General features: G+C 50.5%; 4 protein-coding genes and 1 long non-coding RNA gene across 20 annotated transcripts in view; 2 read left to right on the top strand and 3 right to left on the bottom strand.

Annotated features, from left to right (window-relative positions):
- Window positions 1-1,351, bottom strand: part of Nup188 (nucleoporin 188) — a 56,349-nt gene extending 54,998 nt beyond the window's left edge. Inside the window, exon 1 of one of the 2 annotated variants that reach the window (XM_087653536.1) lies at window positions 1,297-1,351. In XM_087653536.1, coding sequence (XP_087509662.1) covers window positions 1,297-1,328 — 32 coding nt within the window. In that variant the 5' untranslated portion in view covers window positions 1,329-1,351. The remainder of the gene's footprint in view (window positions 1-1,296) is intronic. The other variant, NM_001427655.1, reaches the window with a different exon arrangement.
- A 125-nt stretch (window positions 1,352-1,476) lies between these two features.
- Window positions 1,477-3,515, top strand: Dolk (dolichol kinase). Its single transcript, NM_001107826.1, has one exon. It carries the CDS (start codon window positions 1,737-1,739, stop codon window positions 3,345-3,347), a length of 1,611 nt encoding a protein of 536 aa, NP_001101296.1. The 5' UTR covers window positions 1,477-1,736; the 3' UTR covers window positions 3,348-3,515.
- A 4,019-nt stretch (window positions 3,516-7,534) lies between these two features.
- Phyhd1 (phytanoyl-CoA dioxygenase domain containing 1) lies at window positions 7,535-21,201 on the bottom strand. Of its 9 annotated transcripts, none has more exons than XM_087651310.1 (12): window positions 21,151-21,201; window positions 20,831-20,909; window positions 17,693-17,855; window positions 14,421-14,496; window positions 14,248-14,295; window positions 12,307-12,362; window positions 12,158-12,220; window positions 11,750-11,771; window positions 9,579-9,707; window positions 9,367-9,483; window positions 8,494-8,620; window positions 7,536-7,925 (listed from the first exon to the last, which is right to left on the bottom strand). In XM_087651310.1, exons 3-12 carry the CDS (start codon window positions 17,714-17,716, stop codon window positions 7,880-7,882), a joined length of 708 nt encoding a protein of 235 aa, XP_087507436.1. In that variant the 5' UTR covers window positions 17,717-17,855; window positions 20,831-20,909; window positions 21,151-21,201; the 3' UTR covers window positions 7,536-7,879.
- Window positions 21,202-22,527: 1,326 nt separating this feature from the next.
- LOC120101891 (uncharacterized) lies at window positions 22,528-24,882 on the top strand. Its single transcript, XR_015684224.1, has 2 exons — window positions 22,528-22,637; window positions 23,676-24,882. It is a non-coding gene; the product is annotated as an uncharacterized LOC120101891 (long non-coding RNA).
- The window catches only part of Lrrc8a (leucine rich repeat containing 8 VRAC subunit A), a 27,148-nt gene continuing 24,174 nt past the window's right edge, over window positions 24,136-27,109 (bottom strand). For 6 of the 7 annotated variants that reach the window (XM_087652679.1, XM_087652680.1, XM_087652681.1 and 3 more), the window contains one exon: window positions 24,136-26,088. In XM_087652679.1, coding sequence (XP_087508805.1) covers window positions 25,813-26,088 — 276 coding nt within the window. In that variant the 3' untranslated portion in view covers window positions 24,136-25,812. 7 annotated transcript variants of the gene reach the window in all.

Raw genomic sequence — 27,109 nt, 5'->3', positions numbered from 1 at the left:
AAAAAAAAATTCATTTTTTAAAGTTTTCATACAAGTATTTCTCCATAGCTGTGGATACAAGGCCTAGCATGAAACAACAGGGGGAAGAAAACCAAACTGGCCCCCACAAGAATCACACTTTATCCACAGAAAACTCCAAAGAAATTGCTGCCCGTGGACGGTGAAGAGGCTACTGTAGAGAGAGATAGGCAATGTGATATTTACATGTTTGTCTGGGTGTTTAAGGGTTCAGCAGGGAACAATAGCAAATAAAACTAGCAGAGTCAATTCCGGGCAACAGGGAATGTTTACATTTTAGGGGAGGAGGAGAGGTGAAGACACTTCTCATCTATAACGTGGATACATACAGAGGGCTGATTAAGGCTTTAGAGCCTTCGATCTGAATCCTCATGGGGATTATCACGAGGGGCAGACGAGGGGGACTGACTATGTATGAACTGGACTTCTTAGTCCTGTGTAACAGGAGGTGCGTCTCCTAGTTGTGGGAAATGAATGAGATAAGGCCTGCAAGGCACTTTCCCGGGGTCTGGCGCTAGTAAGCGCTCTTTAAAGGCAAGTGGGGCTCTCGCAATCCATGTCTGTAATTTCCGCACCAAGGAGGCAAAGAAAACAGGGATCTCAAGGCCTGCACGTGATACAAAAGATCTTACCTCAAAAAAGAAAAACAAGAAAGAGAAAGGAAAAGAAAGAAAGAAAGAAAGAAAAGAAAGAAAGAAAGAAAGAAAGAAAGAAAGAAAGAACGAACGAACTCCGTGAGAACTATGTTTGTTTTGGGGTAATTCATCTTGTGTCCGAACCCTGGCACAGTACCCGGAATCATTTGGAAGATGAAGGCATGCCTGCTGATTGAATCAATATCAGCATTAGTCAAAAATAAAAGAAGGCGGGAACTAAGGATGCTCGCGGGAAGAACTCGCGGCGTGGGCAAGGCACACCCGAGGCGGTGCAGGGCACAGGGACAGCAAGGCAGGGATCGCGGTGGGGTGGATCTTCCAGAAGACCCCGAAATATCCCGCAGTGCCTACAGGGAGCGTAGTGCAGGAAGCGTGGGTGTATGGGGAAGACAGGAGGCATAGGGACCACGAAGAAAGGAGAGCGGCCGGCCCGCTCCAAAAAGTGTCCTCAGCCCCGCGAGCGGGAACGGTTTGGACCTAACCGCCTCCCCGGCAAGTGTCCGTCCACCCAGCCCGGGCCCGTCTCCGTCACTGCCGCTGGGTCCCGTTTCCAACTCCGGCCCAGCTCCCACCCCGCGCCTCACGGCCACCCCCCACCCTCTCGCTGCGCCCCACTCCGTACCTCACACACGGCCCACCGGCGGCAGCCGCCATCTTCGCGCGCGCGTCCCAGCCCCGCCCCTATACGCTGCACCCACGTGACCGTGCGCCGCCAGACCGGGGGCCTGGGTTTTCAATCACGTGGTGGTGGGCGTGGCTAGGAAGGGGCTGTCAAGATGGCGCTGCCCTGGTGTGAGGCGAGTCCGCGGCGGTGGCAGTGGAGCCTGTAAGAGGTGAAGAGTGCAAACATCTGCTACACCGTAGGTTGAAAGCGGTGGAGGGTGACTGGGCGCCGGCTCCCAGGCCTCAGAGTGGCCCGCGGTGAAGCACTCTTTTGGAAACTGGAGAAGGTCGCTGCCTGGGTGAAATTGCTGCCCCTCAGCTTGGCGGGTTGAGGGCTCCAGAAGCCAAGGCGTCCCTAGTCACCAAGCTTCTTCTCCCAAGATACCCAGGCCTAGAGACATGACCCGACAGTGCCCTCCCCAAGCCCCGGAGTCTGGGTTTGCGCTGAGCGGGTCAGTGCTGGCGGAGGCTGCAGTGGTGTTCGCAGTGGTGCTGAGCATCCACGCTGCAGTGTGGGACCGATACTCCTGGTGCGCCGTGGCCTTAGCAGTGCAGGCCTTCTACGTCCAGTACAAGTGGGACCGGCTGCTCCAGCAGGGGAATGCTGTTTTCCAGTTCCGAATGTCCGCGAACAGTGGCTTACTACCGGCCTCCATGGTCATGCCTTTGCTTGGGCTGGTCATGAAGGAGCGCTGCCTGACTGCAGGGAACCCATACTTCGAGCGCTTCGGCATTGTGGTTGCAGCCACTGGCATGGCAGTGGCCCTCTTCTCCTCGGTGTTGGCACTGGGCATTACTCGCCCGGTGCCCACCAATACTTGTGCCATCTCGGGTTTGGCCGGAGGTATTATCATTTATATTATGAAGCACTCGCTCAGTGTGGGCGAGGTGATCGAGGTCCTGGAAGTCCTGCTAATATTCGTTTATCTCAACATGATCCTGCTGTACCTGCTGCCCCGCTGCTTCACTCCTGGGGAGGCACTGCTGGTATTGGGTGGCATTAGCTTCGTCCTCAACCAGCTCATCAAGCGCTCTCTGACTGAAAGCCAGGGGGACCCAGTGGACTTCTTCCTGTTGGTGGTGGTGGTGGGGATGGTGCTCATGGGTGTCTTTTTCAGCACCCTCTTTGTCTTCATGGATTCGGGCACCTGGGCCTCTTCTATCTTCTTCCACCTCATGACCTGTGTGCTGGGCCTTGGTGTGGTTCTGCCCTGGCTGCACTGGCTCATTCGTAGGAACCCCCTGCTCTGGCTTCTTCAGTTCCTCTTCTACACAGAAACTCGCATCTACCTCCTAGCCTATTGGTCCTTGCTGGCCACCATGGCCTGCCTGGTGGTGCTGTACCAGAATGCCAAGCGGTCATCTTCTGAGTCCAAGAAGCACAAGGCTCCTACCATTACCAGAAAGTATTTCCACTTCATTGTGGTGGCCACTTACATCCCCGGTATCATCTTTGACCGGCCACTGCTGTATGTGGCCGCCACCGTGTGTCTGGCCGTCTTCATCTTCCTGGAGTATGTGCGCTATTTCAGAATCAAGCCCCTGGGTCACACTCTGCGCAGCCTTCTGTCCCTCTTCCTGGATGAACGGGACAGCGGGCCCCTCATCCTGACGCACATCTACCTGCTTCTGGGCATGTCTCTTCCCATTTGGCTGATCCCCAGACCCTGTGCACAGAAGGGCAGCCTCGGAGGAGCAAGAGCCCTGGTCCCCTATGCTGGGGTCCTGGCTGTGGGTGTGGGCGATACTGTGGCCTCCATATTTGGCAGCACCATGGGGGAGATCCGCTGGCCTGGAACTAAGAAAACATTCGAGGGAACTATGACATCTATATTTGCACAAATCATCTCTGTGGCTCTGATCCTAATCTTTGACAGTGGAGTAGACCTGAACTACAGCTATGCTTGGATTTTGGGGTCCATCAGCACTGTGTCGCTTCTGGAAGCATACACAACTCAGATAGACAATCTCCTGTTGCCCCTCTACCTACTGATTTTGCTGATGGCCTAGTACCGAATAGCAGCTGTAATGGGGGAACGGAAATTGGGAGAATGAATGGTCCTCACAGCAGCTAGCCGCTTGGACACCAAGAACTAAGGGATGAAAGGCAGATTTAGCTTCCTCCCAGAAGATGAAGCCAGAAAGTTGATTCAGACTTAAAATAAAGAAGCAAAGCTTTCCTGGTTTTATTGTTGCTGATATTTAAAATACAGAAAAAGGCTAAAGGCATACACACCAATTCAGGGAAGTTGAATGTGCTGCAGAGCCCCCATTTTATAATCTGGGTAGGGCATGGCTGGAGCACACCCTGGAGGCAGCAGAACAGAAAGCTTAATGCTTGGGTATTCTGTGTCAAATAAATCTGATCAGAATCCTTGGCCATACAGCTTAACTGTATGGCCTTAAGAGAGTCTAAGCCTCAATTGTTCTGTCTTTAAGATAGGAATAATGACAGGCTGACTCTCTGGATACTGGAAGTCTTTATCGAGAGGAGCTGTGTAAAGTATCTAAAGTATTCAGCCTGGGTGACAGTGAGATGGCTCAGTGGATACAAATACTTGCAACACAAGACTGAGGACCTGAGATTAATACCTAGAACCCCCACAAAGGTGAAAGGAGAGAACTGAGTCCACAGACTTTTCTTTCAACATTCACATGGGCATATTGGCTCTCGCACACCTTCGCAGATGTCACACACACATAAGCTAATGATAATTTTAATTATTCAGACTGTGACCCACCCATGATGGGTCAGTACGGGAAAGTGTCAGGATTACCCAAGGATAATCCCATCTCAGCCAAGATAGAAGGAAGATAGTTTGTACTTGGAAGCCAGAGTGACCTTTCCTCTCCTGGCTTCGCTCAGAGGAAAATCCCAAGAGGGAAAGAGCTAAACGCATGAAGTGTCGCCTGCTTTGCCTAGGAGAACGGAAAGGAGGCCATAGGTCAGTCTGTGTCCATAGAAAGGCTGAAGAAGGGGTTGGGGATTTAGCTCAGTGGTAGAGCGCTTGCCTAGCAAACGCAAGGCCCTGGGTTCGGTCCCCAGCTCCGGAAAAAAGGAAAAAGAAAAAAAAAAAAAAAAAGGCTGAAGAAAGCTGGCCCCACCCTGCCTCTGCTACCCGGAGGGAGGCAATAATAGCTAGGATGAACCCAACAGTCCTTACAATCCAGACCTGTCCAAACCTGTATTAATCTCTTCAGGTACAGAGTCCAGATCCACAGAGGCTGGGGACTTCCTGGAGAATTTGTAACAGTTCCACTGTAGGTGTGGGTGCAGGCTGTCTAGTCCTTTGCCTGAGTCTCCTCCTAGGGTTCACACAGAGCCTGGACCCAGGCAAGAACTTGGTAGACATTGACTAAGACTAAAATGGACAGTTGCCCATGTGAGAAGATAACAGCAGGGTTCCCAAGGCCTTCCCCGAACAGGCCAGGGGAGGTATGAACAGGTCAGAAGCCAGGAATGTCTACTTCTGGGAATCACTGCCAAGCCCTTCCCCTCAGAGCACTGGGCTGCTCCTCTGGGGCCAATGAAAAGTAACAAGCCCTATCTTCACAAGTTCCCCTCTCTGTGTGGAAGGAGGTGGTCCAATGTTGGGGAAAGTGGCCCACCAACTCCCTGCTTGGTCTTGCAAAACACTCTGCTGGGCTTTACAGCTGGTAGAGGGCTAGACCTGGGCTATAGAAATGGCTGCCCAACACTCAACAAATGAGGACACAGAACTGTGCTGGGCCTCTCAAGTCGCTGAAAAAGGAGGGAGGAAGGCGAGTTTATAACCTGGCATTCAGGAGGAGACACTGAAGGATCACAAGTTTAAAATTATCTTCAGCTACGTATTAAGTTCAGGGTCAGTTTGGGCTATGTGAAATGTTATCTCAAAAGGAAAAAAAAGTCTCTTTCTCTCTCTCTTTTTTTTTTTTTTTTTTTTTTTTTTGAGATAGGCTCTCACATAACTTTGACTGGCCTTGAGGTTGCTAGTAGGCTGGCCTTGAACTCAGAGATTCCTGCCTATTCTGCCTCCCTTCTAGGATCAAAGGCATGTGCTAAAACACCCTGCTCAAAATGTTTTTTTAAGGTGTTACCAAAACAGCTCACTGGCTAAAAGCACTTGTCCCATGTTAGGGCCAGAGAGATGGCTCAGCTGCTAAGACAAAGTTCATAAAACCTTTGTGGCTAACAACCTTTTAGAACTCTAGTTCCAGGGTGATGGATTAACCCCCCTCTTCTGGATACCAGGCATACACGTGGTCCAAGCAAAACACTCATCCACATAAAAAGGAACAGGAGAGGTAGCTCGTCGGTGAAGAGCACTGACTGCTCTTCCAGAGGTCTTGAGTTCAAGTCCCAGCAACCACATGGTGGCTCACAACCATCTGTGAAAGGATCTGATGCCCTCTTCTGGTATGTCTTAAAATCGCTTTTTGTTAAAAAAAAAAAAAGAAAGAAAGAAAGAAAGAAAGAAAGAAAGAAAGAAAGAAATTAAGGCAGGAGTTCTTGGCCCAGGCCTTTAATCCCAGCACTTGGGAGGGAGAGGCAGATGGATCTCTTGAGTTCAAGGCCAACCTTGTATACAGAATGAATTCCAGGACACCCATGACTATATAGAGAAACCCTGTCTCAAAAAAAAAAAAAAAGTCAAGCCACATATAGAAGCATATACCTTTTACCTTTCCTTCCTTACTCACAGCACTGGGCATGCAGAGGTGGATAGATCTGTGAGTTCAAGACTGGGCTACACTGCAAGTTCCAAGCCATCTGAGCAATAGAACCTTGTCCAAATAGAATAAAACAAAACAAAACAAAACAAAACACCAACCAGAAGTTGCTTGTAGCTCCATGACTGAGCGTTTGATGAGTGCAAGGTCCTGCATCTTCACTCCCACCAAACACAGGGTGGGAGCCATCCAGCAGTCACCAGGTAAGAAGGCAAGCCTGGCCTTGCCAATGGTCCACTTACTGAAGAAAGCTGGAAAACCTCAAGTCTCCCAATTTAAGAAGTGTAAAGTGGGGTTGGGGATTTAGCTCAGTGGTAGAGCGCTTGCCTAGGAAGCGCAAGGCCCTCGGTTCGGTCCCCAGCTCCGAAAAAAAGAACCAAAAAAAAAAAAAAAAGAAGTGTAAAGTATGTGGACCAAGCAGTGGTGGCGTACACCTTTGATCCCAGCGCTCAGTAGGCAAAGGCAGGTAGATCTCTGTGAGTTCGAAGCCAACAACTCACCCTGCCTCTTGTGGTCTTAGCATTTATAGACTCTCTGATGGCCTAATGGTCTACAGAGGGAGTTCCAAGACAGCCAAAGATACACACACACACACACACACACACACACACACACATACACTTATCTCCAAAAACAAAAAGAAAATGTGTGTGAGTGTGTGTGTGTGTATGTGTGTGTGTGTGTGTGTGTAGGTGTGATGTTGGTGTGTGTAGGTGTGATGTTGGTATGTGACATGGGGCCCAAGGCCTCTTGTGCTTAAAAAAAACAAAGCCAAGAAAATACATTCCAATCAGCTGACTCCTCTCCTTTTGCAGTATCTGGCCAGTCCTCCACTAGGCAGTATCAGGATCTAGTAGTTCTGGAAGGTGCTGCTAAGTACACCAAGTCAAGAGTGACCGGCAGGCCCTCAGTGACTTCATTAAATAGATCTGACAAGGCCTGAGAGGGAAGGAAGGGCCTGGCCTGAGATCCAGAGTCAGAAAGACCTAAGGCCAGGGTTCTTTCTACGTTCCTGAAGAGGAAAAAGGGTTGGAGGTTAGACACTCAGGCCTGGAGGGGACTGGGTATTTGTGTAACCTAATGAGGTCACTTGTCCTTTCCTGGTCTCTAGTCCTGGATGCATGCACATCACTGAGACCCTCTCCTTGTAAGAACTCGGAGATAAAGCCGTGCAGTGAGTTCCCACTAAACATCACTATTGTTATGTGTCTCCACACTAAGCACGCTGGAATGTCCTTGATGGCTTTCTGCTATCAGTGAGAGAAGGCTGGATGGAGAAGCTACGTTTCAAAGTCATTTTGTGAGCCACAGAGGTCTCAGCAGCTAAGAACACCAGCTGCGTCTGCCGACAGGTATCCAATTCCCAGCAGGCCCATGGCAGCTCACAGCCACCTGCAAGATCCTCTTCTGACCTTCACGGACACTGCACACACGTGGTGCACACATGTGGTGCAAACACGTGCTCAAAGTACCCACACACATACATATTTTAAGTTGCCTTTATTCAGTGCCTGACACAGAAACACCCATCCAAGAGAAAACCCAAGTGAATCCTTTCACTGCCGAGTGGACACTTCAGAAAGCTGGGTTGGAACAGGAAGGTGTAGAGAGAGAAAATTTTAGAGGAAGTCCCTCCTCTCCCCGAGCTTGGGCTCCTGCTCAGTCATTTCTGCTTCTTGGCTCCCTGTCTGGTGGACCAAGGTCACAGACAACATCAGAAAGAAAGCCATACAAGAAGATGCGCGCTTGGTTGCAGCCAGAGGCCCTGGTGTTGGTAGCATTGGGGCTGAGGGTGGGGGACCCTCACCAGCCCTGCTCTGCCAGGGCCTTTAGATGTAGAGTGGTGGGAAGGGCAGCTCAGTCGTGGGCTGAAGCCTGCAGAGAGTGCAACAGGTGCTACAGCTAGACTTTGGCTATTTCGTGAGAACGTTCTTCCACCCTTTTCCACCCTAACCCCCAACACGAGATGGCGAAAAAGGAAAGGTGACATTATCATTAAACTACTTCCTGCCTGTTAGGAAAATCAAGTTCCTTGGGGCAAGTTTGATCTAATTTATGATTGTTTCTATTTAACAACTATTTAACAAACCAAGGCCAACAACTCACCCTGCCTCTTGTGGCCCTAGCATTTATAGACTCTCTGAAAGGTCCCCAGAGTCCCAACTGTCACACAGTCACAGAAACTATCTAATGCTGGCAAAATCATGCCCCTGCTAGAGCACGGGGCAAATTATAGTCAGCTGCTGTGGACAATCTGAAGTAGCCACATATCTCATACCTGGGATTAAAACGAAAAATATATTCCCATAATATTTCTGTGTTTTTTAAAGAAACCTAAACTCCAAAACTGTCAATACAATTTGGGGGTTAAGGGACGACTGTGCCTAGCCTAAAGGGTCTTCTGAAGAGGTTCTCTGGAGCACACACCAACCCTGGTACCTACCAGTTCCCTGGGCTCCAGACAGTGCCGGCGGCCTCCATGAGGTGGAAAGTGTAGGCCTGGCGTGAGTGGTCGGAAAGGTTCTGCTCACTCTTGTGCACCACTTCTCCGTGGATCAGGACCAGACCCCCTTGGGGAATACCACACTGTCACCAGCAAGTCACCACCAACCCCATAGCAAGCAGTCTTCTTCCCAAGGGAATAAAGAATACAGCCCTACTTCCACAAAGGGAGAACTTGTCCGTTCCTATCCTTAGAAACGCAGGCTGTCATCACACGTGCTCCAGGTCTGAGGCCAAGCTGTTAGACAGACAGCAGTCCCCTAGCATCATGTCTTCTCCACTGTGACCCTCCTTGGGAAGCCTTATGAAAGGGCTTTCCCCGGCCGGGTGTGGCAGTGCAAGTCTTTAATCAATCCCAGCACTTGGAAGGCAGAGGCAGACAGGAAACCATTTACACACAGGCATATGAGGGGTGGAGGGGGGTCCCCTTCCCCAGACAGAGTTGGCATCTGGTATCCCTTTGCCATAAGGAAAACCAGGCATTACCTGCCCACACATGGAGCACGTGCGTACCTCACACGTTCCCTGCAAAAGTCCTGCATTAATTGCCTGGGACCTCTGAGAGTCAGAGGGGCAATCATCTACTTCAAGAAATGACCGTCAAGGACTTTAGTCTGACCTTAACGAGCCTGCTGGAAGCACACTGCTTGCTGACTATGATCCAGCCCCATACCAGTGCCACCACCATCCTTTCTACAATTTCAAGGCCCTCAGACTGCAGGCACCACAGGGAGCCTTTTGTATGCAGGGAGTGGAGCAAACACAGAGCTCTAACCATGGCCACCTGCCTTCCTGTGCTCTGCACCTCACCTACCTCTCCTCACTGGCAAAGGCACAAAGAGGTTGTTATCCCAGGCTGGCTCCGACCCGAGGAAGCTGGTGCCAGGCCCAGAGTCCGAAGGGGCTCGGATCATCCTTCTTGACACCCCACCTGTGGGCCAACACGGAGCCTTTAGTCACTTTTTTTTTTTTTTGTACGTCCCTCTTCCTGGGGATGGGGTGGGCAGGGATAAATAGTGTCCTCACTGGTGTGGGAGCCAGGGATGAACCAGAGGCAACCGTTCTCCAGCATGGCATCCTCCGTTGCAATCCACAGGCCCAGCACTCGGCCTAGAGGCTCCGTGTACAGGAAGGTAGCGTCCTGGTGAGGGGAGACTGTAGGAGACCCACCCAGGAGTAAGGTACAAGGCCTTTGGCCATGCCTCACCTTATCCTGGCCAGGTTCTCATTCCATAATCCTTCCAGGGTTAGCCTATCCATCTCCAGTTAAGAGTCTCACTACTGCCTAGCCTACAAACTCTAAGCATTTCTTCAACTGTAGACTGGTTAACCTGCTTCCAAGGTCTGCTAGAGGCTCTTAGGACGACCTACTAAAATGATCTAGTACAGGACAGACAGCGGGAGAGATGGCTTCATGTGTACAGGCACTGGCTGCTCAGAGGTCCTGAGGTCACTTCCCAGAGACCACATGGTGGCTCGCAAACATCTGTGATGGGATCTGATGCTCCCCTCTGGTGTGCAGAAGTTCATGCAGACAGAACATGTGTGTACATAAAATATATAAATCTTTTTAAAAGTTGCTCAGCACAAGGCCAACCTCGTAATGATAAAAGAAAAAAAAGAGTAGCTATGTTTAACCTCAGCCACATCATGGAAGCCGCTTTTTTTTTTTTTTTTTTTTTTTGAGCTGAGGACCGAACCCAGGGACTTGGCGCTTGCTAGGCAAATGCTCTATCACTGAGCTAAATCCACAGCCCCTTGGTCTTTTTGTTATTTTTGTCTTTCTTTCTTTCTTTCTTTCTTTCTTTCTTTCTTTCTTTCTTTCTTTCTTTTTTTTGGAAGCCACCATTCTTGTTTAGTTTTTTGAGACAGGGTTTCTTTCTCTGTGTGGTTCTGGCTGCCCTGGAACTCACTCCAAAGACCAGTCTGCTCGGATCTCAGAAATCCTCCTGCCTCTGTCTCCTGAGTGGTGGGATTAAATGCCTACACCACCACTGCACTCGTAAAGCTTCCGTTCTTAGCCAGGGGTAAGCAGATGTGAACCACCAGCAGGATACATATGCTGGAGACATGAGCAGGGCAGGGCACCAACCATGAATGACCAAGTCACTACATCTCCTTCTGTTTTGCTTTGTGACAGGGTCTTCTGAGGAAGTTGCCCACGGTAGTGGCTCAGTCCTTCTGAGCTGCTGGGATTACAGGCTGTCGCAGGCACTAGTACCCTCTCTTACTGTCAGGAGACACAGCCCCTGTCCATTTGCATCCACTGTTTAAAGCCCCTGGGATAACGCCTGGCACAGGTGGGATGGAGATGGCCCTAGAGAGGAGTTCAGTCTACAGGAACAAGTGTCACCTTCATCCCCCTGGGGTAACTATGTACTCTAAGCAGCCATAGGGACTTTGTTATCCTGAGGAGGGTGGCCAATTAGGGGGTCCTCAAAGTCTCTGAGGGGAAAAAATGGCCAAGGTATCTGGACGCTGGATTTAGGCAGAGCAGGCACAGGGCCATGAGAGACTGGTCACAAGGAGTCAGACTTGAGCTTGTACAAAGCAAAGGGGTGCATGTGAATGGGGCCAGAGCTAGTCTTCCACAGCTGCAGAAGTGTCTGAGCAGAACGCCACCCACCATGGAGTCCCTAAACTCTTCCCTTCATCAAATCACACGCTGAATGATTTGGGAAACAGTGTTATTAAAAATCTCTCTCTCTCTGGCTCTTGAGTGCTGTAGTGTTGGGTGAAAGGAGTGGACCACCACAGGAAGAAGTAACGTTGGCTTGTTTGTTCCTGTTGGGTTGGTTGGTTTTTGTTTTTTTCTTTTCTGTTTTTTCAAGACAAGATTACTCTGTGTAGCCCTGGATGTCCTGGAATTCACTCTGTAGACCAGGCTGGCCTCAGAGAAACCTGTCTCGAACAAAACTGAAAACAAAAATATCTCGGGGAGGAGGACTGAGGGTTCTGGTTTCAGCCAGCTAAGTTTGCCATTGAAATCAGGATCACTGTGCCAAGGGCTCTAGGGACACTTCCCCAGTCTACTGGAAGGGATGGAAGATGGCTGCTCCTCCCTGGCCAGGCTCTTGCCCATCCCACAGACCCTGAGGGAAGAGCCTTTTCTCCCTTCAAACACCCTATGGCCAGTGGCGCCCCATCTCCAGCCTGAGGCCTTTGATGGCCCCCACAGCAGCCCCATCTCAGCTCACCTTCGCCGCCAAAGTGAGGTTGCTGCAAGAAAGAGAAAGAACCTGGTAAGAGTGGAGAAGAGCAGACAGCTCTTGATCTGAGTCCTACACTAGCACGCATCTACTGAGTACCTACTATGTGCTCAGCCTAGGAGGGCTGCAAAGAGATTTAGACAGTTTCTTAGAGAAGGTAGCCCTGAGGGGGCCCTTGAGAGCTAAGAGCAGAACAAGGGGCACTGGGCTCCCCTTCCTTTGTTAAACATGTTTTAACTGAGATCTGTGTAGCACCAAGCACCTTAGCCAGAGGCCAGCCTTACATGCCCTCCCCGAAACCTGACCAACTCCAGCAGTTCCTAGTCTATTATAATGGAAAGCTTTGAATGAACAGTCCAATGGGGAAACTGAGTCTGAGGAGGCTGCAGAGCTCACCTTAAAGATATACATGCTCTGTACCACCACTGGTATCTGGAGGCCCAGACTTCTGACCAAAGCCTAGAAGATGAAACCACACAGCAGCAGCCTGATGGTTCGTATCTGCTCCTCCCACCTTCCCGCCCTTACCTCCAGCTCCCACTCACCTGCACCTTGGGAGAGTGTGTGATGCTCCTGAAGACAGGGTCATGGGCATGCAGAGCTATGGGTCAGAGATGGGTTCATGGGCTAGCCTCAGACCCTGTGTATCCCTCCTATATCTTGGACACTAAAGTCAGGCCCCATTTTGGAATTCTCACGTATTTGAAACTCTGTTTATAGCTAAGCAAAGGGCCATAGACACACCTTGACCTTACTTCATTCAGGGCCTTATTCCTTTATGGTTTTATTATGCTTTTGAAACAGGGTCTGGTGTAGCCCAGGATGGCCTGGACTTGCTGTATACTAGAAGATGACCTTGAACTTCCCACCCTCCTGCCTCCAACCCCACTGAAGGCACAGGGCACCATGGCTGGTTCATCCCATGCCAGGGACTAGACCCTGGGCTTCAAGTATACTATACAGACATACGAACACTCCATCAACTGAGCTATCTCTCGGGCCTGCCTGGGACCTTATCTGGGACCTTCTGGGCACCGGGAACACCCATTCCAGCCCTAACTCCCCCTACCTGACAGAGTCAGAAGGACCTGTCTCTGGGTCTGTGAGAACTCAGATGAAAGGCCTCCCTGAAAGCCTCCTTCTCTATAAAGTGGGGTGAGAAAAACAGCTGTGTCCCCAGAGATGCTGTAGGGCACAGTAGGCTAAGGAGTGTGTGACAGTAGCCCAGATCCTACCCTGAGGCCATACTTCGTTATAAGCATCTGCAATTGCTATTACAAAAAAAAAAAAATGTTCAACGTACTCTATGACCCTGAGCTGTGTATTTTTGAAATGACAATGATGACTAGGTATTGTGGTGCACACCTATAGTCCCCACACTAGGGAGGCTGAGGCAGGAGGTTTGTTGAGTTCCAGGCCAGCCTGGATTAGACAATGAAACCTTGTCAAAAGAAAAAAGAGAAAGGAAAAACAAAAAAGAGGGCAGTGAGATGGCTCAATGGGTAATGTACCTGCCACCAAGCCTGACAACCCAAGGTCATAGTACAGAAAAAGAATGTCCCCTACAGGTTGTCCCCAGTCCTCCACACACTCTCCATGGCATACTCATATGGAACTGCACCCTCTCTCTCTCTCTCTCTCTCTCTCTCTCTCTCTCTCTCTCTCTCTCTCTCTCTCGTACACACACACACACACACACACACACACAGAGTGAGAGGGGGGCAGGGAGGGAGGGAGGAAGAATACATATTTAATTAAAAAACAAAGAAACAAAGTCTCAGGAGCTGGGGAGACGGCTCAGCGGTCAAGAGCACTGACTGCTCTTCCAGAGGTCCTGAGTTCAAATCCCAGCAACCACATGGTGGCTCACAACCGTCTGTAATGGGATCTGACGCCCTCTCCTGGTGTGTCTGCAGACAGCTACAGTATATTCATATACCTAAAAGAAGTAAATCTTAAAAAAAAAAAAAAAGGCTAAAAATACATTGTAATGTGTCATCCTGAGCAAAAGGTAAGAGTTTGCTACTTGATTTAGAGGGCTCAGAACAAGGACAGGGATGTCACATCAGGTGTCCCTTAAAGAACCCCCAGGCCTAGGGATCATCCCGGAGCAGGCAGTGCACAGTGGAATAGCCTGCGCTGCCCATCCTGGGAGCCACACAGTGGATCCCTTTCTCAGCTGGGGCAGACGTGACAAGTGACCACCATGAAAGGATACAGAGGGCTGAGGTTGAGCAGGGCCATGTGGCCAATATCATCTTTTTGTTTTGTTTTTTGACACAGGGTTTCTCTATGTGGCCCTAGTTGTCTGGAACTCCATAGACCAGGCTGGCCTTGAACTCAGAGATCCGCCTGCCTCTGTGTCCTGAGTGCCACCACCACCTGGCTAACCACCATCTTATGGTGGCGTTTGGTCTTAAGTCTCCTAAACTCTTCACACCTCAGCTGTCCTACTTTCCTTTTTGCACTCCCAGGCCCCTGCTCACCATGGCCAATTTTGTTGATAGATTTCTCTGGAGGAACCAAGAAATTTCCTGTGGTACAGAAAACAGACAAAGGCAGAAGATCCGGAATCCAGCTTCCTTCAGGTCTCAGCTGCCTCCCAGCCCCAGGACTTAGCCACCCTGACCCAGTCCCTCCAACCGTCATGCCTCCAAACCTTTCTCATCAAAAACGTCTTTTTCAAAGAAGAATCTGATCTTGTCACCACTGCTCAAGAAGTAGTCCGTGTTGCCCTATGGAAGGGAGCATAGGAGAGACTAGAGAAGAGCTGAGGGACAGAGCAGGACTCAGGAGCTACCTGCTCACACAGGACTACAGATGCCCTGTGGGAGCTTCTCAGACATGGCCACTGAGGTACAGACAGTCAGCTCCAACCCCAGGTGCCTTAAGCCACAAACTAGGGTTTCCTGGACATCGCTCCTTAATTCACCATGGAACTTGGAGCACATTAAGTTTACCTAAGCTGAAAATCTTACAGATCAAAAACGCCTTTTGTATAGTACAGGTATGGGGCAGGGGACAACCTCAGGTGCCATTTTTCCAGAGCCATCTACCCCGTTTTCATTGAGGCAGGGTCTCTCGCTGGCCCGAGAGTCACTAAGTAGGCTAGGCTAGCCAGCCATCAAGCTTTACGGATCCACTGCCTCCACTTCCCCAAGCAGTAGGACTAGAGGGGTGCACCCCAGATGTTTTTAAATGGGGTCTTGGGGATTGAACTCAAGTCCCCATCTGAGTTTGGTGAGCAGTCTGGGCCATCAAAAAACGTCTTTAATACATCCAGGCAATTCTTACAGTGTATTCACAGAAGTGTCCTCCCAAAAGTGCTCACGTACTGGAGGCTTGGTCCCCAGCAGTGGTGACCATGGCTGGGAGAGATACTAACTTGGCTGTTCGTCCATTGATGGGCTCACGGCTGGGGACTCTTGGGAGCCTGGGCCTTGGAGGCGGTAGGCCACTGGGGTGAGGCTTTGAAGGAATGGTTCATCTTGCCACAGACCCCTCCTCTGCTTCCCAGCTGCTGTGAGGCGAGCAGCTCTGCTTCAAGACCACTCGCCCTGTCACAAGTCTGTCTCACCACAGGCCCCTGGTCATGAAGCTATGAAAGATAACTTTTCTTCACCTGAAATAACTGTCATCTCAAAGGTTTGCTCCCTATGTCTGCTAACCTAGGCCTAGTCCTGGAAGCTTCCAGCCTCCATACAATCCAATCTAGGCCTAGAATGTTTTCAGCCTCTAAGCTCACCCTTTCTTGTTCTTTCTCAGCTCCGGCTGGCTGGTTCACCTCAGCTGGCTTAAACTCCTCTCCAAGGTGGCTCCTCTCTTGGCCTCTGACTGAAGTGCTCTGCTTGGCCTCATACTAACTTTAGCAATCTGTTCTAATCTTCTGGCTCCTTCTCATTCTCTGGCTTGTTCTGTTCTATCTGCCCTGACTCTGTAAAACTCTCCCAGTAAAACGGCCTCCTCCTTCCTCTCTCTGTACCGCTCTCTCCTACGTAGCCTGTTCTTGTGAGAGTTGGGCATATCCTAGTCTGTCAAATCTTTCTCTGAGTCATCCCTTTGTCTGCCACTCAATTAGACATCACTTTCAAACATAGGTGCTTCCTTCTACAAACTTTACATTCATTTTTTGGGGTTAAGGGTATGTGCTAGCGACGTGTTAAACTGTGTGCTAAGGGCTGAGTCACATCATAACTAGAAATAGGTTTTTCCAGTAAGCAACACAACCTTGGAGCTCACAGTGTGATCAAGCATCCTGCAACAAATCAAGTGACCATGGACTGAACCATCTGAAACAGGGAGCACAATAAACCCATCTCCTTCTGATCGCCAGGTTTTGCCACAGCAAGAAGTCATTGTCACACTTGCCCAATTGAACAGCTTTGCCTGACCCTAAACATAGGAAAGAGACTTACATTAGCAGGGGTCGTGCAATTTTATATGTTGAGCATCTTACGTGGTGTATGGTCCTGAGCTGAAGGTGACAGAACAGTTGTGGCCAACAGATCTCTGTGCACTTGAGGCCAACCCAGGCTACACAGCAAGTCCCAGGACAGACAAGGCTATAAAATAAGACCCTGTCTCAAAACAAACAAGCAAACATTCTATCTGAAAAATTCTGGCAACACATACATTACAAAACTTAGTTGTCTCTCCCAGGGAGGTGCTGCTCCCTGACTCCACCCAGCACTGCAGCTGAATCACTGGGGGAAAGAACAAAGTTTCAATGCACAGTTACTGCTTCTTAGGGCTAGGAAGATGGCCCAGTGAGCTCTGCTAAGAACCCAGGTTCGATTCCCAGCACCCTAAACCACACCACCACCACCTCCTCTTCCTCCTCGTCTTTCTTCTTTCTCTTCATTTGTTTTTTTTGGTTTTTGGTCTTTTGCTATACAATTTCTCTGTATAACAGCCCTAGCTGTCCTAGAACTCGCTTTGTAGAGTAGTCTGCCTAGAACTCACAGAGATCTGCCTGCTTCTGTGATTCTTTTCTGTGTATTGGTGTTTTGCCCATATGTATATCGGTATGAGAGTATTGAACCTCTGGAACTGGAAATACAGACAGTTATGAGCGTCCATGTGGGAACTGGGAGCTGGGAATTAAACCCTGGTCCTCTGGAAGTACAGCCAGTGCTTAACCACTGAGCCATCTCTCCAACACCACCCTTTCTTCTTTTATCATTCCTACCTCTGCAGTCAACGGAGCGTTAGAGTCTTCTAGGTAGGTAGCTAGATAAAGGGACAGGATCCAGCCCCCTCACCCCTTAGAGTGTGTCTGTCCTGCTAGTCGGAAAAATACTTATTCTGTTATGTGTCTTCTGAAGACTCCATCCTCCCCTCTCTGGGAGAAAGTAGTTTCGGGCTGCTGCAATTCTATTTATGGCCACCAGATGGCAGGCGCTCCTTGGCATCAGTATAAGGCGAGCCCTCTGGGCCACTTAAAAATTCAGGCTAAGAAGGGTTAAGGGAACTCTGGAAGAACCACCTAACTTGTCAAACTGTGTTGAGTCTGAGGTAGCAACTGACCTCCCTAGTCTGGCAGGGAGATGACTCACCCAAGAGCGGCCTATCACAGGGCTCACAGAGGGTTCTTTGTGACCAGAGAACTTGAGAAACCACAGCAGGTCAATGACCAGCACTATTTGATATCAGAGAGGTGGATTCAAGTCTCTATCAGTTACAAACTGTGTGGCTGGAGCCACACAATATTACCCGGAGAAAAGCCCGGCTTTGCCCATTGCCAAGGGAGAACAGTAATAGCCATCTTATGAATTCATAGTGAGGAACGATACAGCACAGCTCTTTAGCCTGGTACCTGGCATGCAGATGACTGAAGTCTGATCCCTTATCAGAAGTCTACGGCCTTAGGGTCCTCCCATCCAGACTGAGCACCCACCAAAGCCGGACGCCCGTCCTCATCGTCCCAGGTACCTGCCTGAGTTTGAAGCTGCTCATCTTCCTGGGTGGAAAATTCTGTCCGGCAGTGCAGAGGGACGTCCATCTCAGCCACAATCTCACCAATCCTCTGCTGCATGACCACACACTCGTCTGCTGTGAAGAATCCTTCCAACAGCAGAAACCCGTCCTCCTGGAACTGCAACAGGAGCAAGACTCAGGCTCGCTCTGCCCTCACCCATTCCTTACATCCATGTTTGACCACAAACCGGAACCCAGATCAAGTGTCCTGCTCACCACTCCGTCCCCCATCCCCCATCCTGGACATAGGTGTCTGGTGCTTAGTGAGGAGAAGTCAGCATCGGCTGCTTGGATCTTCGCGAAGAAGAGAAAGCAGCAGTTGTCTCTGCTCTTGACCTCCATAGGGTTTGCGACATACGGAAACACAGCCCTTTTGTTCATTCATGTGTAAATGTGTCTATGTGAGTGTAGAACAGGTGTCTGAACTCCTGGTGTGCGCGCATGTGCCTCCAGGAGCATTAGGGGAGGACATAAGGTGCCCCGCTACCGCACTGTATTTCTGAGGCAGGGGGTCCCCTTGAACCTGGACGGTTTTCTTCACTAGACTGGTAGCCTGAGAGCCCTGGCCATCCTGTCTCCATCCTGAAGCTGGGGTTGGAGGTGTAGGCAGCTTGTTAAGTGTGTGCTGAGACTCAAACTCTGACCTTCATGCTTACAAAAAGTGCTTTTAACCACCGAGCCGTCTAACCCCCTTGCTTTGTTTTTATTTGTTTGAAGACAGGGAGGCCTCAAACTCAAGATCTTCCTGCCTCAGCCTCCTGAATGCTGGCATTAGAGACACGTGCCACCATGCCTGTCTATTCTGACACTGGCTAAGTGTGAAGAGTATGAGATGGCTTTAGCAGATAGATGGACGTGTAATTATAAGCAAGCCATCCTCACACAATTTACAACCCAGTGAAGGAGACCCACAAGTCACTAATCATCAGGCAGACATACCGTCCCACAATACGCTGACTTACAGGGAGAGAGGGGCAGGGTTTTGAGAATGAAAAGCAAAGAATCTAACGAAGTGAAGGGTCAAAGGGCAGCTTGGAGGAAGTGGGTTTAGAGGAAAGTGCAGAACACTGGGAAGCAAAGAGATAGGGAAGGCCATTGAAGACAGAACAGGATTTACAAAGCCTGTAGGCGCTGGATGACTGTGAGAAATTGGGAAGGGCTGGAGCCCAGGGTGAGGGGAGGGCCAGAGGAGCAGACAGAAGGCAGGCTGGATGGGCTCATGCTCGTCCTGAAACCCTAAATCCATCCATTGGAAAATTTATTTCCACTGTGTTATTTAGTGTGGGCAGGCAGGATGCCTGAGTCACCACTAGCATGCGGAGGAAAGGTTAGAAAGTCCCCATCACAGCATCCCCCTGGCTAGACGGGGAGAGGGAGGCTACGGGGTGTGAGCACAGGTGGCTTATTCTGATGTCGCCCCAAAGCTTTTTATCCCAAGGCTAGCACACCAGGACGGCTCTCAGAAGCAGACTGCTTGCCTAGCATGTACACACGGCCTGGCTTCTGTCCTCAGCACTGAAGTCAAAGAAAATCACCACAGCAGGGAGCAGAGAGCAAGGCTCTAAGTGTGGCCTGGCATGGCGACCCACACCTTTAACTTCAGCATGTAGGAAGCAGAGGCGGTCAGAGCTCTGTGAGTTGGAGGGCAGCCTGCTTTTTAGATTGAGTTCTAGACCAGACAGGGATACATAGTAAGACCATCTCTCACAAATCCAAAACAGAGCAAACCAACAGCAGCAAACAAGCACTCGGGGTTAACACGTGGGAGGCCCTCCACTCCCAAAATTGCAAAAATGAACAAAAGCTCAGCAAAAACCATACAGAAAAATACTGGCTGGGGCTTTGTCCCTGGATAGCCTGTGAGACAGAAAGAAAGACTGACTTCCAGGACATATTTAGCCACAGACAGATTTGAGAACTGTGGCATGAGTGGCAGGTGTCAGAAGAGAGTAGGTCTGTGTGAGAGTGTGTGTGTGTGCGTGTGTGTGTGTGTGTGTGTGTGTTTGGGTGGTGTGTGTCTGTGTGGTATCTGTGCATGGGTGCATTTGTGTGTGGGGGCTCTATGTGTGTGTTTGTGTGATGTGTATCTGTGTATGGTGTTTATATGCGTGTGTAGTATGTGCATATGCATGTTTGTATGTGAGTATAGCGGGTATGTATTTGTGTGGTATGTACATGTGTGTGCATTTGTATAGGATGTGTGTGTGACGTGGGGCGTTTGTGTGGTGTGAGTGTCTCTGTGTATGTGTGTGTATATGCATGATATATGTGTGTATGGTGGTGATATTGGTGGTGTGTGTATGTATGTTGGTATGTGTGTAGTCTGTTTGTATGTATATGTTTGTATAATGTGATATGTGCAGTGTGTTTGTGTGTATGTGTTGTGTGTGTGGGGTATGTAGTGTGTATATGTGTTTGTGTATTACAGTAGTGTGTGTGCAGTGTGTTTGTATAGTGTGTGTATATGCTGTGTAGTATGTGTACGTATGTGAATATGTGTGTTGGTGTGTATGTATGATGTGTAGTGTGTATGTTTGTGTATGTACAGTATGTGTTTGTGTGTGTATGGTGTATAGTGTGTGTGTTTGTGTATGTGCAGTGTGTTTGTGTGTGTCGTGAATGTTGGGATCACTCTCAGAGCCTCCAGCAAGCACTCAACTGCTAAGCCACAACCACAGCTCCAGGGGGGACTTTGAAAGGAAGATCCTAAGGCTAGATCTAATACAGTAACAGTCCTGCCATATGAAATCGTGGGTGGTTATTTCAAGGTGTGCGTAGTGCAACCCCTATATGGTAGACTTTCCTAATGCACTGACCTATCTCTTGGCCTGTCCCCATCCAGGCCTTCATCAACAGGCCCCTGGGGCTGGCTGGACTGGTTAATCTGAACTGTGGTTTCTCCACCTCTTATCCCCCAATCCCCACCGTATAGGACGTGGGGTGGTGGTGTGGGGGGCAGCGTTGTGACCTGGCCCTCTCAGGCTATGTTTACAGAAATTAGGGTTTATACCCAGGGAGCCTTCTCTCTGTGAAATGTCAGAGGTAGTTCAAGGGTCACTAGAGGTCTGCACCCTCCAAAACACAGGCCCCTACCTTCTTGAGTTGTGAGGGACTCAGGCAGGCCATGGGCAATGCTGCAGGACTCTGCTGTCTCAGCTCGATGGCTCCAGGGCTGGAGAGGAGAAAGTTCAGGAGGGGAGAAAGACCAGTGACTGAGGTCCAAAAGGATTTAACTCTTACCCACCTAGAAAATAATCAACCCTGCTGCTCCACCCTCCCAAACAAATCCAGTCTGTGCCTTCCACCCAGGGCCCCGTCCCTCCCCTGGCTCCTCCTCCCTCATTTCTGACCTTGGAGGTGGGCCCAGTCTCAGCCCTGGCCCAGCCTCCAGCTAATCCAGGATTAGCCTTTACCTGTTTCCCTTCACAGGCTGTCTTGATCCCTCAAGTTTTTCTCTAAAATCCACTCCTGAGCAGTACTAGGGATGTGTTTAGCGTGGGGAGGCAGGCAGGAAGCTGCCAGAATGTGTGAGTCACCAATAGTATGAGGAAGGAAAAGGCTAGAAAGTCCCCAGTCACAGAATCTAAATTTACCCAAGAGGGAAATCTGTTGGATTGCAGGGCTTGGGCCCTGAGTGGCTTTGGATGGCGAAGGCCAAAGGGTCGGAGGAAGAGAACTTTGAGTGCTTCTTCATTTTTCGGTCTGAAGCCCTCTAGATGCTGAGAGAAAGGCTCTAAAGAGGTGCTAAGGGGAGGTAGATGAGGGGTCCTGGGGAACAGAAGCCCTCAGAATGAGGGAAGACAGAGATGGTTCCTGTTCTCTAGCCTTAGACCCACGATGACCGGTGTCTACAGTGGGGTGGCAGGGTGGTCAGAACCACCTGCTGGCTCTGCAGAGGACATAGACAATGAGCTCTGAAAAGCTGTTCACTGGCCTTCCCAGAAATGGTGCTTTGAATAGCCAGGGGACAGAGTGTCTCAGGAGTAAGCGAGGGGACACTGCTTGCCTGTCAAGAGCCTTGGCTCCTGACCAAGTGTTTTCTGGGCCACAACAGTGGGAGTTACTGCTTTGTCTGGGCTGTCCAGGCCTCAAGAAAGCCAGTGAGGGCTGTACCCATTGGACACTAGGGCTGATGGAAATTCTCTCGGGTCAGGCTGGAGAAGGCCTGGAGACAGAACCTCGGAAAGTCACAAGGAAGGGAATGCAGAACTTGTCCTTTCTGATGCAACCACTGAGCGAAAACAGACACCCAACCAACTTCCAGGAATACAGGGCCCCTACTGCAGAGCCAGCGATGGCCTGGGGACATCAACAAGTGGGGGGAGGGGCTCAGCCAGACAGGTGGTCCCTTACTTTCTCAGCAACTGGTGCTAACAGGCCTGGGTGAACAGCAGGTAATTCTCTGATAAGGACCTCAGCCTGGGGCTAGTATCTAGGAAGTGCCTCTCAACTGTCACCCAATGCTAGCAGGGTGGGGCTGAGGGGGTGGAAATATATTTTTTTTTCTGGAGCAGAGGACCGAACCCAGGGCCTTGCACTTGTTAGGCAAGCGCTCTACCACTGAGCTAAATCCCCAACCCCAATATTTTGTTTTTAAAACTATTTTCCAATTTCTCCAAATTTTCTAAGTTGCTTTTGTAGGTAGGGATTGGGCCCACACTGTGGTTTTAGGTAGAGTGGCAAGGCCTGGGTGGGTGGGGAGGCAAAGGGCCCTCTGTTCTATTCATTCTGCTGGCCTCAGGGGGAGGGTGGGTGGTGTTTCCACATCACTTTTTTTTTTTTTTTTCCTCAGAAGCTAACTAGTTCCAGACTGGGGCAGAAGCCTGAAAGTCTCTCCCAACTCCATTCCTACTCCAGGGTGGGGCAGGGGCAGCGGAACTGGAAGTTCCTCCGATTGGAGGTAAGAGGGTCTTTCCTTGACTGAAGCCCTTCTGTTCAGCCTCCTATCTGCAAGCAGTCCACAGGGGCAGAGATGACTCAGGTCTGAGGGCTCAGGGCCTGTGGAGCTCAGGCCTCCTCTTTGGTCACATTTTGGCCTCTTCCTCACCTAAATACTTCTGATAGAAGGGCTCCTGATAGGCATGTAGTCCAGAAGGATAGTGGGAGACTACTGACGGGGCTCCTGCTGACCCTCTCTTACTCTGTAGGTCTGCCTGGGAAACTGTGTAGTCCACACTGGCTTTGGCCTCTGGCGATCTTCCCCACTCAACTTCCAGGCTTCGGAGCTTACAGGCGTGACAAGAGTACACCTGGGGGGTTGGGGATTTAGCTCAGTGGCAGAGCGCTTGCCTAGGAAGCGCAAGGCCCTGGGTTCGGTCCCCAGCTCCGGGGGAAAAAAAAAAAAAAAAAAAAAAGAGTACACCTGGTTTAGAAGCTTAATTGAAATCAACAATTCAGGGAGGTAGGGCATAGTGGGAAGTGTTTGGTCCACCCCCAACAAATGGATTACCCTTCCTGAGGCCAGGGTAGCCCTGAAGTTCCCAACTCCTGTGATGTTCAGAAGTGGCATGGAATCCTCACTGGGTACAGCTGTTAGATCCTGAACTCCCAGCTTCTGTGCATGTGAACCTAAAGAAGCACTCCCCTGAGGATCACCCAGGAGTTAGGGGGTGTAGCTCAGCAGGACAGGCGGCTTGTTCTACACGTTCAAGGCCTCAGGCTCTATTCCTAGCAAGGCCTCCCCAACCCATACAGCATTCTACACACTACAGGGATGGAGAGTAGACACTCCATAACCACAACCCCTTTAAATAAGCCTGCCTGTGCCATTATTATTAAAAAGACGGGAGGTGGGGGGAGCGAAAAATTAATGGAACTAGAGTCTCAGTAGAGCTGAGGTCACAAGGCAGTTCTCCCTCTGATCCTCTACACTTGACCCTAGAAGGGGCTGGGAGCCATAGAGGCCTGCCTGTGGTGACTGCCAGCCTTACCTTTGCAGAACCATGGAGCCTTGGGTGTAGGAACCCCAAGCATCTTCTGAAAGCAGGGTGGAGACGCCCAAGGCACAGATGGGGATACAGAGGCCACAAGAGGGAAGAGATGGGCCTAGCTTCAAGCACAAGACAACTGGGCTGGAGCAAGAATTCCTGGCTCCCATTCCAGATTCCTCTTCTAGCACTGACCAGTCAAAGCTTGTGAGGGCTCAAACAACAGGCACCTGGGACAACAGAATATGTGGGCCACAGACCCCTGGTCAGGAACCTGCCTGGAACTTACAGGTGCTTGGTCTGGCTCACCACCTCAGGCAACCGCCTCAACGGTGTACAAGGTTCTCGGGCAGAGAAGTGAGCAGAGCCCAAGCAGTGGTCCCTCAACAAACTAGTCAAGCAGGACCAAAACACCTCAGAGAAGTGAAGGGACAGCCCTTCTGTGTATGGTATGGAGACCTCCAAAGGCAATTGTGTTATAGATTTATTTGATATCTGAACTGAGTCTACAAGTCAGACCCATGAGTAACGGATTGCTTCGTGGTTGTCAGAGGCTAGTGTGCAGTATTTCCAAGGGTTACATCCAACGACATGACGCGGAAAACACAAATTGACGGAGACAGACACAATCATTAAGACAAGAGACGCTAAACGTGCCTTAGTGTCCGTGGGATTGATCTAAGGCAAGGACCCTTCTAGGTGGGGACCCTAGTGACTGATCTAAAGCAGAGTGGCTTACCACCACTAGATGCTAACTGTACTGTGTGCAAACCAGGCGCCCAGTAACAACTGTCCTGGAACCCCAAAACTGGGGAGCCTGCCCTCCCAGTGGTGACCTCTCATGCCCAATCTACCTCTAAATGTCAGCTCTTCACGATGGACCAGATGGTGACAGAGCTAATGTAAGCAGAAGAGGCGAGAGGTGGTATTGAGCAAATCCTTGATGTGGGGACAGAGTTGGGGGCTGGGTTGGGGGGACGGGGGAAGCAGCTGCTCTGGGCTCCTTAACACTGTGCGTGGAGGGGCATTATGGGGGTGGGGAGGGGGATGGAGCACCGTTCATCTGGGAATTAGCCAGCCCAAGTCTCCCCCATTCTTGGCAGCTCCAGAGCCTTCCTTTTGGCTGACAGCCATGAAAAGAGTGCCTGCCAAGGCCCATGGAGGAGAAAAAAAATAACAGGACACCAAAAAAAAAAAAAAAGGAAAAAAAAAACAAAACCTTAAAAGCAAACAAAATAAAAGCCTGCCCCAGGAGACGAGAAGAGCAAATAGCACTTCTGGACCAAGGTCAGGACAGACTGGGAAGACATCCTGGCCCACACCCCAGGGAGAGGAAATTTTGTTCAATGTCTTGCTGCTTTGCTCAAGGGGGAAATACCACCCACCTGAGACTTCAACTCACTGGCCTTTAGTGTCTTTTTTTTTTTAATTTTTTTTTTTAAATACCTCACCCATCATTTCAAAGCTTAAAAAAACAACCAACTCCCTCCCCCCCAAAAAACCCTTGCTTAAAAAAAAGAAAAAAAAATCTAAAATTGCTTCAAAAACTGATGGGGCAAGCCCAGGCCTGACCCTTCAACCTGGAGGCCTGGTCTCCCGCACGCTTTGCTGCCAGAGCCTAGCCCAGTGCCAATACGGCAACCGTCCTGCGGCTGGCTCACCCTACCCAACCCTGCCCAAGTCTGGACGGATGGGCACTTGATTTGATTCTGTCAGTATCACCCGAAAAAGAAAAAGGTGACTGCCAGGGTGCTAAACACTGCCCACAGAGCCCGACCCTCTTGGGAATGTGTAAGTTATCTGGAAGGAGAAGGTGGGAAGTGGAAATAAATACCCAGATCTAGGTTACTGTTCCTGGGCCTTGCTTGGGGGCTGGCTCAGCCCAGCACTGAGGCAGAGAGGGCTCCAGCGTGAAGACCCTGATTGTCCAAACACTGCATTCTGAGATGCTGGTCTCCAGCAAGTGCCTGCCCTGGGTGTACATGTCCCAGCAGGAGAAAAGGGGCCAGCCCCTCAGTCCCCGTTTTCTGCTCTGGCCCAGCCTCTGTTTGGCTGGGCCCGGCTGGCTGTCCAGCAGTCTGGGGAGAGCTGGGCTGCCCGCTGGCCTGAGGGTGTGCTGCGGCTCTGTGCTGCTCCTCCAGGCTGTGCTCAGGCCTGCTCCTTGTCAGCTCTCCAGAGCCGTTCCTTCACCTCAGGCGGCAGTGTGCTGAACAAGTCCTCCTCTACCACCAGGCCGCTGCGCTTGAGCAGGGGACACTCGCCCAGCTCCACGGGCAGGCACTCCAGCCGGTTGCCCCGAAGCTCAATCTGCGTCAGGTTGGTCAGCTCACCCACTCTCGAGGGCAGTGACTGCAGAACATTGTTGCCCAGGTGTAGAGCCCGCAGCTTCCGACACTGGAAGAGCTCCGGGGGGAGCGCCTCGATCTGCAGGAGGGAGCAAAGGGCTAGGATGAGGTGCATGGCTGGACAGGGCCTTTGGACTTCCCCACTCACACACATCAGTTCTCTGCATCCTGACAACCCTTCCTGTAGGTCCAACAGTCACTCACAATCACTTTCTTCAGGAAGCCACCATGACCGCCTCCAGGATGGTCCTACAACATGTCCTGGGCTGTGGACTCTACCTAGCACCTGCCCTCAGAGGACTATCGACCTGGCGGCTATGCTTACCCTACCCACCGCTGAGGCCAGGGCCAGGCCCAGGCTCTTGGTCCTCCTGTCTAGCTTAACAGCAGCTTCTGAATGGGGGGCAGCAATTTCTGGAAACTGGAGAGAGTTCCCTGCTAGGAGCCAGAATCCCAGCTAGAGCACTCCTCCTGCCTCATTATCAGGTCACAAGGTTAGCTAGGGTGCAGGGCCCCCCCAATTTGGAAGCTGCATATACATGTGCAGCTGAGCACAGATACTGTTTGGAGTTTTTGTTTTGCTGTCTTTTTTTTTTTTTCTTTTTTTTTTTTTTGGAGCTGGGGACCTGTTTTGCTGTCTTAACAGATTTATGTACTTTATGTGTCTGAGTCCTTGCCCGCAAGTATGTATGTGCAGCCATGTGCATATCTAGTGGAGGCCAGAAGAGGGCATCAGATCTGGAGTTAAGGAATGGTTTGAAGTAGTCATGTGGATATTGGGAAGGAAGCTCAGGCTCTCTGCAACAAGTGCTCACAACCACGCCGCCATCAATGCAGCCTCTGAAGAGTTATCTCTTATGTTCTGAGTGCCTGCCTGTGTCTACACACCACAATAATGCCCAGTACCCACAACGGCCAAAAAAGGGCGCTACAGACGGCTGGGAGCTGCCGTCAGGGCTTGGAACTGAACTCAAGTCCTTAACAGGACAGCAAGCTCTGGGAACTGAAGCCAGCTTTCCAGACCCTGTGTGCGTGTGCGTGCATGTGTGTGCGTTGGCCCTGGCCCCTTGTGTGAGGGTGCCTGAGGAGGTCAGAATAGG

This window comes from Rattus norvegicus, chromosome 3 (genome assembly GCF_021556685.1).
Source record: "Rattus norvegicus strain SHRSP/BbbUtx chromosome 3, alternate assembly SHRSP_T2T, whole genome shotgun sequence".
Classification (NCBI taxonomy): Eukaryota; Metazoa; Chordata; class Mammalia; order Rodentia; family Muridae; genus Rattus; species Rattus norvegicus.
The sequence above is the reverse complement of the archived record's forward strand: the minus strand, read 5'-3'. Positions and strand labels throughout refer to the sequence as shown.